The sequence below is a fragment of the Clytia hemisphaerica genome, unplaced genomic scaffold (genome assembly GCF_902728285.1).
Source record: "Clytia hemisphaerica strain Z4C2 unplaced genomic scaffold, Clytia hemisphaerica genome assembly, whole genome shotgun sequence".
Lineage (NCBI taxonomy): Eukaryota > Metazoa > Cnidaria > Hydrozoa > Leptothecata > Clytiidae > Clytia > Clytia hemisphaerica.
Window position 1 is genome coordinate 17280 of NW_027104338.1, and position 13338 is coordinate 30617.

General features: G+C 35.5%; 3 protein-coding genes across 3 annotated transcripts; 1 reads left to right on the forward strand and 2 right to left on the reverse strand.

Moving 5' to 3' along the window:
• Nucleotides 1-61: 61 nt before the first annotated feature.
• Nucleotides 62-10068, reverse strand: LOC136817848 (gamma-aminobutyric acid receptor subunit delta-like). Its single transcript, XM_067074182.1, has 9 exons — nucleotides 9711-10068; nucleotides 8670-8755; nucleotides 8088-8155; nucleotides 7479-7699; nucleotides 6970-7052; nucleotides 6282-6410; nucleotides 5917-6063; nucleotides 4877-5148; nucleotides 62-911 (listed from the first exon to the last, which is right to left on the reverse strand). Exons 1-9 carry the CDS (start codon nucleotides 9791-9793, stop codon nucleotides 447-449), a joined length of 1554 nt encoding a protein of 517 aa, XP_066930283.1. The 5' UTR covers nucleotides 9794-10068; the 3' UTR covers nucleotides 62-446.
• LOC136817849 (potassium channel subfamily K member 1-like) lies at nucleotides 1861-4578 on the forward strand. Its single transcript, XM_067074183.1, has 2 exons — nucleotides 1861-2460; nucleotides 3824-4578. The coding sequence occupies exons 1-2, from the start codon at nucleotides 1986-1988 to the stop codon at nucleotides 4372-4374; spliced, it is 1026 nt and encodes a 341-aa protein (XP_066930284.1). The 5' UTR covers nucleotides 1861-1985; the 3' UTR covers nucleotides 4375-4578.
• A 228-nt stretch (nucleotides 10069-10296) lies between the features above and the next one.
• Nucleotides 10297-12831, reverse strand: LOC136817820 (glutamate--isopropylamine ligase-like). Its single transcript, XM_067074140.1, has 2 exons — nucleotides 12591-12831; nucleotides 10297-12004 (listed from the first exon to the last, which is right to left on the reverse strand). The coding sequence occupies exons 1-2, from the start codon at nucleotides 12808-12810 to the stop codon at nucleotides 10830-10832; spliced, it is 1395 nt and encodes a 464-aa protein (XP_066930241.1). The 5' UTR covers nucleotides 12811-12831; the 3' UTR covers nucleotides 10297-10829.
• Between the last annotated feature and the right edge of the window lie 507 nt (nucleotides 12832-13338).

Genomic DNA, 13338 nt, shown 5'->3' on the forward strand with positions numbered 1-13338 from the left:
ATCTTTTCCGGACGAGATAAATTCACTTTTTGAAGAAAAATATAAATTATATCGCTTTAATGCGTGCGGCGCCTCAAATAGACCTACTCCAAATTTCTTGCTTTTTTAAACGGTAATTGAACGAGCTCTTGGGAAGGCTTAGTTCTTGGAATATCCTTGTGAGGAATGATTTCTACGCATTTTTTAAAGCAACCAGGTTGCTAATTAGGCTCGAGTCCAGAAATTAGAAAATTTATTTTCACTATCTCGTAAAGTAAAAGCTTTATAATCTAACCATGACAAACAATAAGCATAAATTATAGTATAATATCAGGGGTGGTCAAAGCAGATTTTTCAGAAAACGAGCTAGAATGCTAACCAACCCCTAACCCAAAATTGGAATTGCTTATAAAAGATGTTTAATGTGATTGATGCAATCTTCACCTCTCTTCCCCAAAATCTGTTTTTTAATCGTGTACGTCTCCGAAATGATTTTGACAATCAATCAAAAAGATGGAGTCATCTGTGCACGTGTTCTCTAAGTCTGCACACCACGATGTTTCATGATTTGCTCTTTTTGACATGTAATACAACCACCAGTAAAATGCGAAACACAGATAACAAAATGGAAACATGAATCTACAAATGATATCCAGTGTTGATGGTCTCGTGTTCAAAAACATCGAGATAACTCGCTTATCCAAGAAAATGGAATTTTTCGTTCCAACAGCATCATCATCTGAACATTCCGATTCTGAGTCCGATTTTTCAAGTTCGGGTTCAAGATCGAAACCTTCATCAAGCATTTCTTGATAAGTCGTTTTTTCTCGGAGAATGTCGTTGGCTTTTTTGATTCGTCGGTGGCGCCCGTCGTTTCGAAGACCGAAAATACTGCTTTTTCGAGCGATTTCCAATGATTGCTCTTTTAACAGCTAAAATAGAAAAATTATGGGTCAAAATACAGCTCAGTAACCATAGCAAATCAAAAGATGATCTTTCTGCTATTTGGAATCCAATCGAAATAGCACTACTGAAATGAATTATATATTTAAGTAAAATAGAACTTGAGAGTAAGGGAGAATTTCCTGAATAACCTGATGCCCCAGCTGGTACACAACGTTGTTTCGACGTTTATCTAACGTTATATAGACGTTGTGAACGTTAAATAAACGTTGAAACAACGTTGTGTGCCTGCTGGGCCAGTTCAATATGATATTTGGTCTCGCAGCTTTGATTCTCTTGATAGTAGCAATAATCCAGTCCCGGCGGAACGACCGTTAAAGTGGGAAGTCTGAAGGCTCAAAATGAAATAAAATTTGCTAGGAATTTGAGGCGAAAAAGTCTAATTTGTTCCAAAAAGGGGAGGCTGAAGTCACCCCAGTCTCCCTTCTCCCACCGGGCCTGTATTCACATATGGATGGTAAATTGTTTACTTAGGGAGTATTTTGCTGAAATCTGTGCTCACTGCAGAGGCTTAGCAGGGCCGGCTTTTTGTCTATTTCCTCAATTAAGATTTTTCACAGGTATGGCAGATCATGAGGATTGAATATTAATAATATAACGTGAAAATCTAGACAATCATTTGTTTGAATCTCTTTTCTCGCAGTTGGAAGTTTTTCATTATTTTTGTTTGCGTGATTCAAAAAATTGGATTTCATTTGATAATATATTAAATTGTGAATATGTTTTTCTTTTTAAAGAATAAAATTTGTGTGAATCAAAATCTATCAAGACATTCAAAATAATTTTAATCGGATAAAGTTTTGTTTACTGCGATATATAAAAGTCGAGATTTTTGTCGAACATTATTAAATCAGTTGAAATTTAGCAATCCATGGAGCTTTGGTGACATTGACTAGTTTAAATATTGTACAGTTTTGTGTGGTTTAAATACTAGATCCAAGATTTCGTTAAGCAGTACCATTCATGCGCAAAAATGATCAAAACATTGTAAATTTGCTTTATGATTAGATACAGTCACGTGATTTATTATTTTGCTTTCCAAAATGATTCTTAACAATATCCAAGAGAAACGGGTTTCGATCAAAAAGGACCTTAAGAGAAGCATCTACAAATATTGTATCTCAATACTCGTCAACATGGCTGTAGTCTTCGGAGGAGGCTTTATTTTCTGGTATATTGAACAATGTTATGACCCACAACTTGTCCGCAATGACCACCAAACATCAACAGTAATGGACCATAATCATGCGGAACTGTGCATACAAATAAAAAATGAAATTTTAAACTCGACTGTGCAAAATCTGAGCGACACGATCAATAGCCACAACCAAACGCCAACAAACCTTTCTATAGTCGAACCTGAAGCTGACAGGCTGAGAGAAAAACTTGGAAATCTGACATCTCAATTTTGCCAAGCATCGTCACCGAAAGTGGTTGAAGATAGAAAAAAGTGTAGCTTGAATGTGAAAGATATTTCATCTTGGTGGTCTTACACTATGAGTATCTGCTTCACTATAGGTAATAATCTAAAGTTCTTCTTTGAGAGTTTTTGAATTTGAATTTGAATATCTTAATCTTCCGATTTGACCAAGATTCATGTTCCATATTACACCTCTGTCTCAGCAGTCAACTTAGAAACAAGTTCTTAAGAATATGTCGGATGAATAAATTGTTACAAAGTGGACATTCGTTGATGATCATTTTGATGATGGTCATTTAGAATTATGTTGTCAATGGTGATGATACACTCCCTTCTCACAGACCCACTGGAACCCCTTTCCAAAATATCGTCCCCAGTGGAAAATTATCCTCCTATTTTTGTCCCCACTGAAAATAATCAAATAACAGAATAAATCAATCCTCAATGCCAAATATTATGCTATTTCTCCCATCCCCGCTGAATTTTCTGACTTGAAAACAAAAGAATTGAAATCCCCAGCCATAAAAAGTAAGGGAATATCAATCCCCATCGAGTTTCAGCCGTTATTTTTATCCTCACTGGCTGAAAAAATCCTACCGGGTCTTTGAGAAGGGGGTGTAATGATACTTACTACAGTTGAGTATCGATAACTAACACGCACATGGAACACAAATTTGTTCGAGTTAAAAGGAAATGTCGAGTTATAGAGTAAGGTTTATAAAGTATTGTTAAGTGAAGAAACTAGAGTGCGAGTTAAGAAGACATTCGTTAAGGAGACATTTGAGTTATTAAGGTTCGAGTTAAAGAGACTCTATATACTGTTATCATAATTTAGGAAGGTATTGGAGTTAAGTGTGTGGAATTCAATGAGAGTGAGGCTTACCGTGAAAAGCACAGCTCAAAATCATATATTTACGCTGTGCCGACGAATCGAGATTCTATTCATCGCGCAATCAGCGAAGACAAAAGTAACCATGACGACCATCCAAGATCTTGGATGAGCGTCGTAGTCGATATTTTTATTCCTGTCGTTGAAAACACAACTTACAAAAAGTCATCAATGCTTTGTAAAAAGAGTCAGTGATAGAGAATCATAACATAAAGTCTGTCTATTATTTCGATTCAATTAAAGTGACATTTCCATAATTAAAAGTTTAGTAATTACTGTTATACATTTGGGGATCATGTAAAAGATTTCTTTCGAAATAAACTCATTTCAACTACACTTGGAGGTTTCTGGGGAATTCGTAAATAGTAAACTGCATACTAATACAGTCTGCTAGACATTAATATGGTAATATTTGCTCTTCATCTTTGATTTTTTCTACAGTGATTAGATTGACACATGCGCGATAAAGTTTCTATTATTTGTCTTCAGAGGTTAATATATTCTTTGAAAACTTAACCTCTGATACTCAGGGTAAGTGAGGCTAGGATAAAATTCTTTCTTTTTATTGACAGGTTATGGACACATGGTTTGCCAATCAGCGCCCGGCAAAATCGTCACAATGCTTTACGCCCTTATTGGTATTCCAATAACAACTATGGCTTTATATCACGCTTCGAATATCGTTCTATCCTTTATACAGCTTCTCATCATTTTCATTGAGAATCGATTGTTAAAACGTCAAAAAATCACACGGTACAAACGCAAAATTTTCATTGCTCAAATTCTAATTTTCATAGCTTCATTTTCATTTCAAAGTTTAACTATTGTGCCTTTTGTGATTGACGCTAATGGAGAACCAGTCACTGATTGGCTATCACTGATCTACTTTAACTTTGTGACCTTCTCAACTATCGGGTTTGGTGATTACAACATGGATTATGAGAAATTCTATGAAGCTGATACAGTCAAAGAAAATCCAGAATACCCGTTATTGTATGTGGTGAATTCAATCAATTTTTATGTTTTGATGGGCTTAATGGCAAGCCTTTTGAACTTCCTGGCGAGCTGCGATGAATCACGGGAAAGTAAAACAAAAGAAGCTCAAATAATTGAAGAACAATAAGTTTAAACTAAAACTGTATCGAGCTCAGTGAGTCATATACCAAGGTTGGAGATGATTCCTATGCCTTAAAATTTGCGCTACATTTGACAATTTTAAGATTTTCTTTACTTTTGCATTGAATATTTCAAAATGGGAATATGTTACTTTCAATCTAGTGTTTGTGTTCGAATCTAAGCGGCCCTCAAAACTTATGTAGAAAATATGTGGCTTCAAATACTATGATCTTTCATCAACGATAACGAGATTGAATTATCCAGTCTGAAGAAGAGGGTGACTCAAAAATAGCAACCACAGCATCCATGGAAAGATGTTATGATCTCTTTTAATCCAATACAAGTGAAATCCTATTTTTCTTTACAGTTCAGGAAGCAAAGAATTCTTTATTGAAAACACAAACTAATACACACGGACTCTAAGGGTACAACGATAAAATTCTCGAGAAACTCATACGTTGATCTTAATCATGAGACTCCTTTTCGTTTCGGACCTACTTTTTACTGACCTTCATTTCCATTAGAGCACTGGTCGCACTATCTGTAATATCCGATCTTTTCTTTCGTCGCTTGCGTTTCAAATCTCGCTCTTCGTGCTCCACTTTCCATTCGGCAAAATTGATATTGGTTACAAGAACATACTCGAAAAGTACGCCCAAGATGAAACAAAACGAAATCATGAAATAAATATCGATGGCTTTGACATAACTGACTTTTGGTATCTTCTTATTAGCTGATAACCAAATCATAGTGAGGGTTAGTAGAGTGGTCGTACCAAGGCCTAGAAAATGACCAGATATTAATTGTCTCCACTATAATTTACAAGAACATCGTAAGAGCATTTAACTCTAAAAATCTCAAAAAATTTAGAACAGTCCAGCCTGAACTAATGTTTACTGGTTCTTATAAAAAAAGATGTGATAACCTTCATAATTCTGCTCCCATACAGTATCCTATTACTTTATATAAACCATATTACAACACTCTCTAACATTTACATTCCCTAAGAATATAGGCTGCACGTATCCTTTCTGACATGTTATTATATAGTGACGTGATCGTGTATAAATTTCCCGTCCGAAGGTCTTTGTATCTTTAAGTTTTAGAAATTTGATTAGTAAGTTATATATGTCTTGAAAGATCTTTAAATTTCAAAATCATTGCATTTCTGAAAACTTTATAAGAAAATTGAAACAGGCTACCCTAAATTTGGGGTAACTCTCAGACGGTAATTTTATACACGATACGCATCCCCTATATTAAAATCAATTGAATCTGTGCAATCTACTCTCGGGTACCTAATAGCCGTGCCCCCCCCCCGCTAATTAATTTTTCGAAAATTTTCCACCCAGGAAATTCTTATTTCAACCCCCCCCCGCTTATTAATCTTTCGGAAAATGTTTTTGAAAGTTCCCTCTTTTGTCCTAATTCTGCTGTATTAGCCTCCTTTTCAAAAATTTTCCACCCAGGAAATTTTTATTCCAACCCCTCCCCCAGCTATTAGGTACGCGAGAGTACTAAGAATATGCTTTTAAGAACAAGAACAAACCAATTCTAGCAGATGGAGATCTTTTATGCATCCACAGGGTGACCCATGACACACAAACCACCAAAACAGCCGGGAAGAAAATTTGCAGGATGGTCACTGGTAGCTGACGTTCAAATGACATGTAGACTTTCAAAGTTGAGAATCGCCCTGGAAATATGGAAAAAGTAGTTCTTGATTACAACGCTGGGATTTTCTGATTCCTTTGCGAGTAAAGGGTTAAAACTTGTACAGTATATCATTTGCCTGACAATTAATCAAAAATGTTTCATCGTGCATGCTTTTTCAAAGTGCTGTGCAAGCAAATGATAGGAGATAATATCACACCATTTCAGACAATAAAACCTTTAAAAAAAGCTTAACCATACCTGCTTCGTACAGCTCAATAGTGGTACTTGAACTATAATTCTTTAAAAGAAACTGCTCCACATCGGTACTGACAAAATGTATCCGTGTTCCGTGCCATTCGTAGACCACGTGATCAGCATTGTAGCTATCTATAAAAAACAATGTAGATACACCGCCAATCGCTGCGCGGGCATTTTTTTGCCCGCTTTATCACACTAAAACCATCCCAGTCTTTTTTTTGACACATTTTTCTATTGTCTTTAGGTGCGAAAAAAGGACTGGGACGGTTTTAGTAGGATAAGAATGCCCGCGCGGCAATTGGCGGCTACGGTCGAAAAGGTGTATTACGAGGTTATATTTGATTCGATTTCTAAGGAGTTTCTGGTTTTTATCGAATAAGGGAGCGTATGAAATATTTTGGGAAGCCATCCTAGCCTGATAAACTTGAGGAAAAATCAAATTATAGAGTTGGAGAAGAACAATCTAAGCAAGAACTGGATCAGCACAAAAACCATCGAATTTCTTGCTGAAATTCCCCTTAGCTATTCGTTAGAAATCTTCAGCATTTGCCGGTTTTGACTGGTCAAATTCTAATTTGAGCATTAAAAACCAATAATTAAAATAACAAACACCGTACTAAACCATTAAGTCATGAATATCATGAATTACCAAAAGGAAAGCATAGATACTTTATAATGAAATACTTACAGCTTTCGAATCCAAAAATACAAGTTTGCGTATCGATTGGAAAATCGTGAAACTTCATATCGCATTTGATTTCCATTGTCAACCTGTGTATCAAACGAAATAAAAGCAATGATAGAGTGGGTTAATTTTACGAATCCTGTATTTACTACGGTAGAAATATACAGCAGAGTCTTTTTAACTCGAACCTTTATACAACTCGAATGTCTTCCTTAACTCGAACAGACTTTTTTCGTCCCTTCAGTTAACAATGTCTTAGTAAATTAACAAATTTCCTTAACTCAACTCAACTCAAACAAATTTGTTCTCCCCGTGTGTTTTTGAAACTCCATTGTACTAAAAGAACGGCAAATAACTCCAAGAACAAATTAAAGCCCATTCGCTTTCTTGTTACCATGCGGAAAACCATGTCAGATCATCCCTTGTGATTGGTTTCCACATGATAAGAAAAAGAATGTACGCTTTAAAGCAAATAGATTTTAGTTTGTCTTTCTCAGCAATTTTATACTCACATTGTGGCCCAAAATATTGTGCCATCGGGAAAAATATCGAGTTTATCATTCTTTGTATGACGTTTTGCTCCTTTCATGTTAATCAGAGTGGTGTCTGGGACCCAAATATAATTTGCTGGATGGCCGTGTGTTGCAAGGTTCGGTGTCATTTTAGTGGTCAAATTGTGAGTGTATCTGTAATCCTTCCAACGCTGGCGAAGGTAAATGGTAATCTTGACTGTCTGTGGAAATTGAAAAATTTGAGTAAAAAATGTGGTGTGCTTTGTATGGAAAATGTTGTTGTTGAAACGAATTTTTAGTATAGAATTTTTGGCTGAACATCGTAACGATAAGTTGCGTGAAATTCTATAATCTCGACTGCAATTTATTGTGTATGGAAAATATTCAAAATTTAACATACACCAAGAGCTAGTTTCATCATTTTTTGTGACTTGTTAAAAACGTGATTACCTAAGGGCAATTTCCTTGCTTTGGTTTTATAACCAAATAGAAGTTTTTGTGACCCTTTGTAAGGATCAATGATCAAGGATCTTACTAATTGATTTTACTGAAAATGTTTAGAAACAGAGAGCTAGATCGGCTGAAAAAAAGTAAAAAATGGGAATTAACCTTTCTGATTGAATTGATTTCTCCTATAGAATCAATTGTGATATCAAGTGCGATTTTTGTTGGTTTTTCTGAAAAGATAAATGAGGATAAGAAAGATATAAAGTTTCTTGAGGATACAGACTAAATATTTTAATTTAACTAACTAACTTAAGTTTTTTTTTAGAATGTTATTATCTGCATGAGAGGGTATAAAAAACGACGCAATCGATGAAAGGATACGATGGGAACGATGTTGTACAGGGTTAATAATGAGGACGACTCCAAAGAGGGGCAATCACACTAATTTCTTTTTTTATCTTTTCACTGTACTGATAATAGTCTATAGATCAATAAAATTCCCAGAATTTATTTTGATGCGTATCGTGTATAAAATTCCCGTCCGAACGATTTTTTTAAGAAGCTTCAGAAATCCAATGATTGTATTAACCTCTAGCCATTCAAATTTTTCAAATAAAGTCTAATGAAACTTGAAGATCTCTTGAATTAACTTTCACTCTTGGTTACTTCTAGACTTGATTTTCAGAAAGTTTAAAGATGTTCTTCTCTATCGCTGGCTATAAACCAACATCAAGATAAACTTACGCATATAGTTTGGTCTCAAATGTTTGCCATAATTATCACCAATAGAACTAAAGACATCACTCAGAGCTTCGTCATCCTTCTTTGCTCTGGAATTGAAAGTGAAAGTGAATCATAAATTTGAATGTCGTGCTCACTATATCCTGTCAGTCAGCCCCGGTGGAAATTTTCCCTCAGTTGATAGGATAAAAGTTTCTATCGAAATCCCAATGGGGATAGAAATTTTATTGTTTCGAGCCCAAAACTTCCAATGGGGATGGTTTCTGAGTGCAAGTTCTGCAATTGAACTTTGATTGGGGATGAAATCAAAGTTAATTTCCCAGTAGGGCTGAAATTTTAGGGTATTTCTACCACCGGGGATGAATTTTTTTCCAGTGAAGCCAAAACATGATGGTCTCCTTATAACAGCCTACCTTCCAAAGATAACTTTTGTCACCAGTGAGAACTCCCAATCAACTAGAAAGGAGGGATTAAAACACCCCTGTCTCACAGCCCCGGTGGAACTTTTTCTATTGAAATCCCAATGGGGGATAGAAGTTCTATTGTTCACGGCTTTAAACATATTCAGTGGGGATGGTTTTGGACAGCACTTTTTTGCATTGAATTTCGAATGCGGGTGAAATCAAAGTCGATTTCCCAGTGAGGCTGAAATTGTAGGGTCTTTTGTCCACCGGGGACGAAAATTTGGCCAAATTTTTCAGTGAAACTGGGGTCCCAGCGGGTCTGTGACACAGGGGTGTATTAAAAAACTTCATCCCTGCTGAAATATCCTTTATTTCATATTACATTATTGGTTTTAATCACAGCTTTGACGAAAGTAGAATCCCTTTTAATTTTTAAATCTATAAACAAAAGTAAGCAATAGAACAAGAAGAGATCTTCCATTTCAATTTTTCCATTTTAAGAAACTGAGAGGCATGGTTATTTCCAAATTTCATCTTTTACTGACGAAAACTTTCTATATTCCCAGTCATAAGAAGTAGTTTAAGACCCTTTGCTTTTTAGATGTGTTACAAGAAAGACGATAATCATATGAATACATACCTTTGAAATACTTTATCTTCTGCTATTGCAAACCCAAATGAAAATATCAAACAAGTTAGTACAAATATTTCTCTAAGGCGCATAGCTAAGCCCTTTAGTTATAACTTGACTATGTATCTTAAAGTTTATAGATCAAAATATTATACTCCAAATCCTGATAAATGCAAAAAGTTCAATTTTTGATTTTCAATTTTTTTTTCAATGTGAAAATAACCTCATGAAATTTTTATTTCTATATATTGTAGACATCAAAAAAGAAACTGTTCGAAATGTACTTCCGACAATCACACGCTGGTTTTGATAGGAACCTATGTTTACAAAATGAAAACAAGCTATCTGTCAGTTCCAGTTTAAAGATTCAAAAGCTTGCATAACACAAAAATCCCCGAGAAAAATAAAATCCTATAATAAAAAACTATCCTCTAAAATCACATCATATAGCATATAAGACAAGATATATTCGCCGAAATTCTAAAAGTACATAAAAAGTTAGAAATTTTAATCGATTTCCAGTGCGTCCGGAAAAGATCGAAACAGAAATGCTTATGATTGAATCGCTAAGTTAATTACCCGTATTCGTTTTTTAGTCAAATGTGGGCTTAAGAATTTCTATTCAATTTTACCGGACAAACTGCTGTGTTGCATTTCTCAAAACGTTTCTAGAAAATTAATATCCCCCTATTTGTAGATTTGTGTGTGTATTTACCCATTGCATTGAGTTTCAAGCCCGAAGGGCTAGAGGCGAGACTCCTAGATGGGAAATGAAACCACTTATTTCCCATCTAGAACGCCCGCACGTAGTTTTTAAACAAACGCCGGATTGAAACTAAAATTTATCGCTAAATTTCAAATAATTTAGTCCTCCAAAAACAAAGGAACCGCTAGATACAGTCCGTCGTCATTATTACGGCGCGTTCTATGCGCTTTTTGGATGGGAAATAAGTGGTTTCAATTTCTCTTGCCTGAGATGGGTTAAAGTTTCGCCTATAGCCCTTCGGGCTTGAAACTCAATGCATTTACCCCTGCACTATGATTTAAATTGTTACTGGTCCAAACTATATTGATAAATACCTATTTAATACTTCTAATCGTCTAAACAAAATATGTCAATAAAAAAGATCACAAAAATTTTCCATAAAGTTTTCTATAATACTCAAATCTTTGTTCATCATTTTCAAAATTTTCATTGCATTTCTTGATTTCGTCATTTCGGAGAGCTGAAAAAGCTTTTATGAAGACATCACCGAGTTCCTTGGAAAGAACTTCGTCTTCTTGTAAACATTTCAAAGATTCTTCAAAACTTTTTGGCAAGCTTTCAATACCTTCTGGTAATACATCAACTTCATAGAGATTTCCTACAAACGGCTCAGATTTAGGTTTGAGATTACGTTTGATACCATCCATACCAGCAATGAGACATCCAGCGGTGACCAGATACGGGTTACTACCAGCACCTGGGATTCGATTCTCAACATAGGTTACAGAGGGTGAATCATTTTTCACCCGATAACAGATTGTACGATTATCGAAACCCCATGAATTATTAGTTGGTGCAAAAGTCCCTGGTTTGCATCTCTCAAAACAATTCATATTTGCCCAAAACAAGGAAGCTAAAGCTTTAGAATGCTCTTGAAGCCCACCTATCCAATTCATACAAATGGCAGATAGTTTATATGGCTTATCAGGGTCGGAAAACGCGTTTGTTTTCTCTGTTGTATGCCAAAGGGAATGATTGAAATGATTCGATGAACCAGATTCATCTGGGTAAGGCTTAGACAGAAATAAAGCCTCCATTCCATGTTTCTTTGCCATTGCTTTCACAACTTTCTTATACCTCATCGCGTTATCCACGCTCTTAACACCAAAGTCAGGTGATAGTGTCAACTCTAGTTGACCTGGTGCAAATTCGGGTGTAAACATCTCAGTAGTGATCCCCATGTCATCTAATGTTTTCATAGTTTCGTAAACGAAAGGTCTAATCTCATCAACAAAGACATCTGAGTAAATGTTAGTGACATCAAAGATTGGTTTAAATGTACCCTTTTCAACTAGGTAAAATTCATACTCAAAAGCACTAAACAATGAATAGCCCGTTGCCGTCAAATTTTGAATCTGTGCTTTGCATTGTTGTCTGCAACATACACGCCAATACTCTAAATCACGCCCTTTTAATTCCAAGTCACACATTATACTGGCGGTTGGGGCGGAGGTTTCTTCAAGCCATGGTAAAATGCAGAATGATTGTAGATCAGGCTTGAAGTCTACGTTCTGGTTATCAATCTCCATAGCGATTCCTGAAAACGATATTTTAAAAGTTTAGGGAGATTTGAATCAAGTGGTTTGCGTGAATGCGTGAATGGGCTTTTTCACTTGCGTGAATGCGTGAAAATTAAAAAAAATTGCTTGAATGCGTGAATTGAAAAGCTTTGCGTAAACAAAAATTACGTGAATTGCGAAAATACATTGCGTGAATGCGTGAATTCGGGAAAAAAATTGCATGATTGCGTGAATTGAAGGTAGGGCTCTTCATGAGCACTTGGTTGCATACAAGGAGGTCCCATATTTGTTCGATAATTCATTCGATTGATTATCGAACAATACTGAGTGTAAAACGATTGAACTGCCGAACGACTATAATTCTTACTTGTTACACCGCTTACAAATTCGATATTTCATTTAATCCGAACAAGGCAATTGCATGTATTGACTAAATGTCAATCGACTTTCAATCTCAAGAGTTTTTAGCAATGTTTTTGAAAAGATCTTAAATTTTGAGGCGCTCGTTGACAGTAAACATTTTAGGATACGGAGAGTATCATTTTAATGTTCAACTAACGTTTTATAGTTGTTATGAACGTTTTTAATCATCTGGGAAATTACCTGTTCCGTCGAGTGGTTCAGAATCCATAGATATCCCCATAATAGCTGATGTTATATGAAGCCAACCACCATTGTTCCTTAGTTGACGTAAAAAATATTTGGAGCTAGTTACCAAGGTCTTGGTGACACCATGAAGATCAATCACTTCTGATTGGATGAATTGTATATTATTCTCAGTGATCTGTTGACTGATTTCGTTTTCTGTTTTCTTTACCGCCATTTTGAATTGTTTTTGTTTCTTTCTAAAGAGATTTTAAATTACATTTGACTCACTATATAAAGCAGTAGCGTAGACGCAATTTTTTTTCCGTAGACGGGCGGAAATATCTTAAATGGTCGGAAATATTATAACGTAATGGTCGGAAATATCATTTGATGGTCGAAAATATTATTTGACGGCGGGAAATATCCAAAACTCTAAAAATTTGAAAATTTAATGGTCGGTAAGATCTTGCGCTTTTAAAAATACTTCATCAGCAAAAAAATGTAAACAAAGATGGTAGCAAAGGTGGTGTTGGGTGTTGTGGAAGCCAAATTTTCAAATTTTCAGAGTTTTGGATATTTCCGACCATCAAAATATATTTCCGTGAGGCGCTTTAAAATACCACAATTTTAGAAAGATGATGGATCACTCAAAATTCAATGTGGAGGAATGCGTAAGTTTTTTGCAGCCTTTTCTTTAAACCTATAAAAGTCATAGACACTAATCAGTGGGGGGGGAGAATTGCCAATATCATCTGCGTTTAGG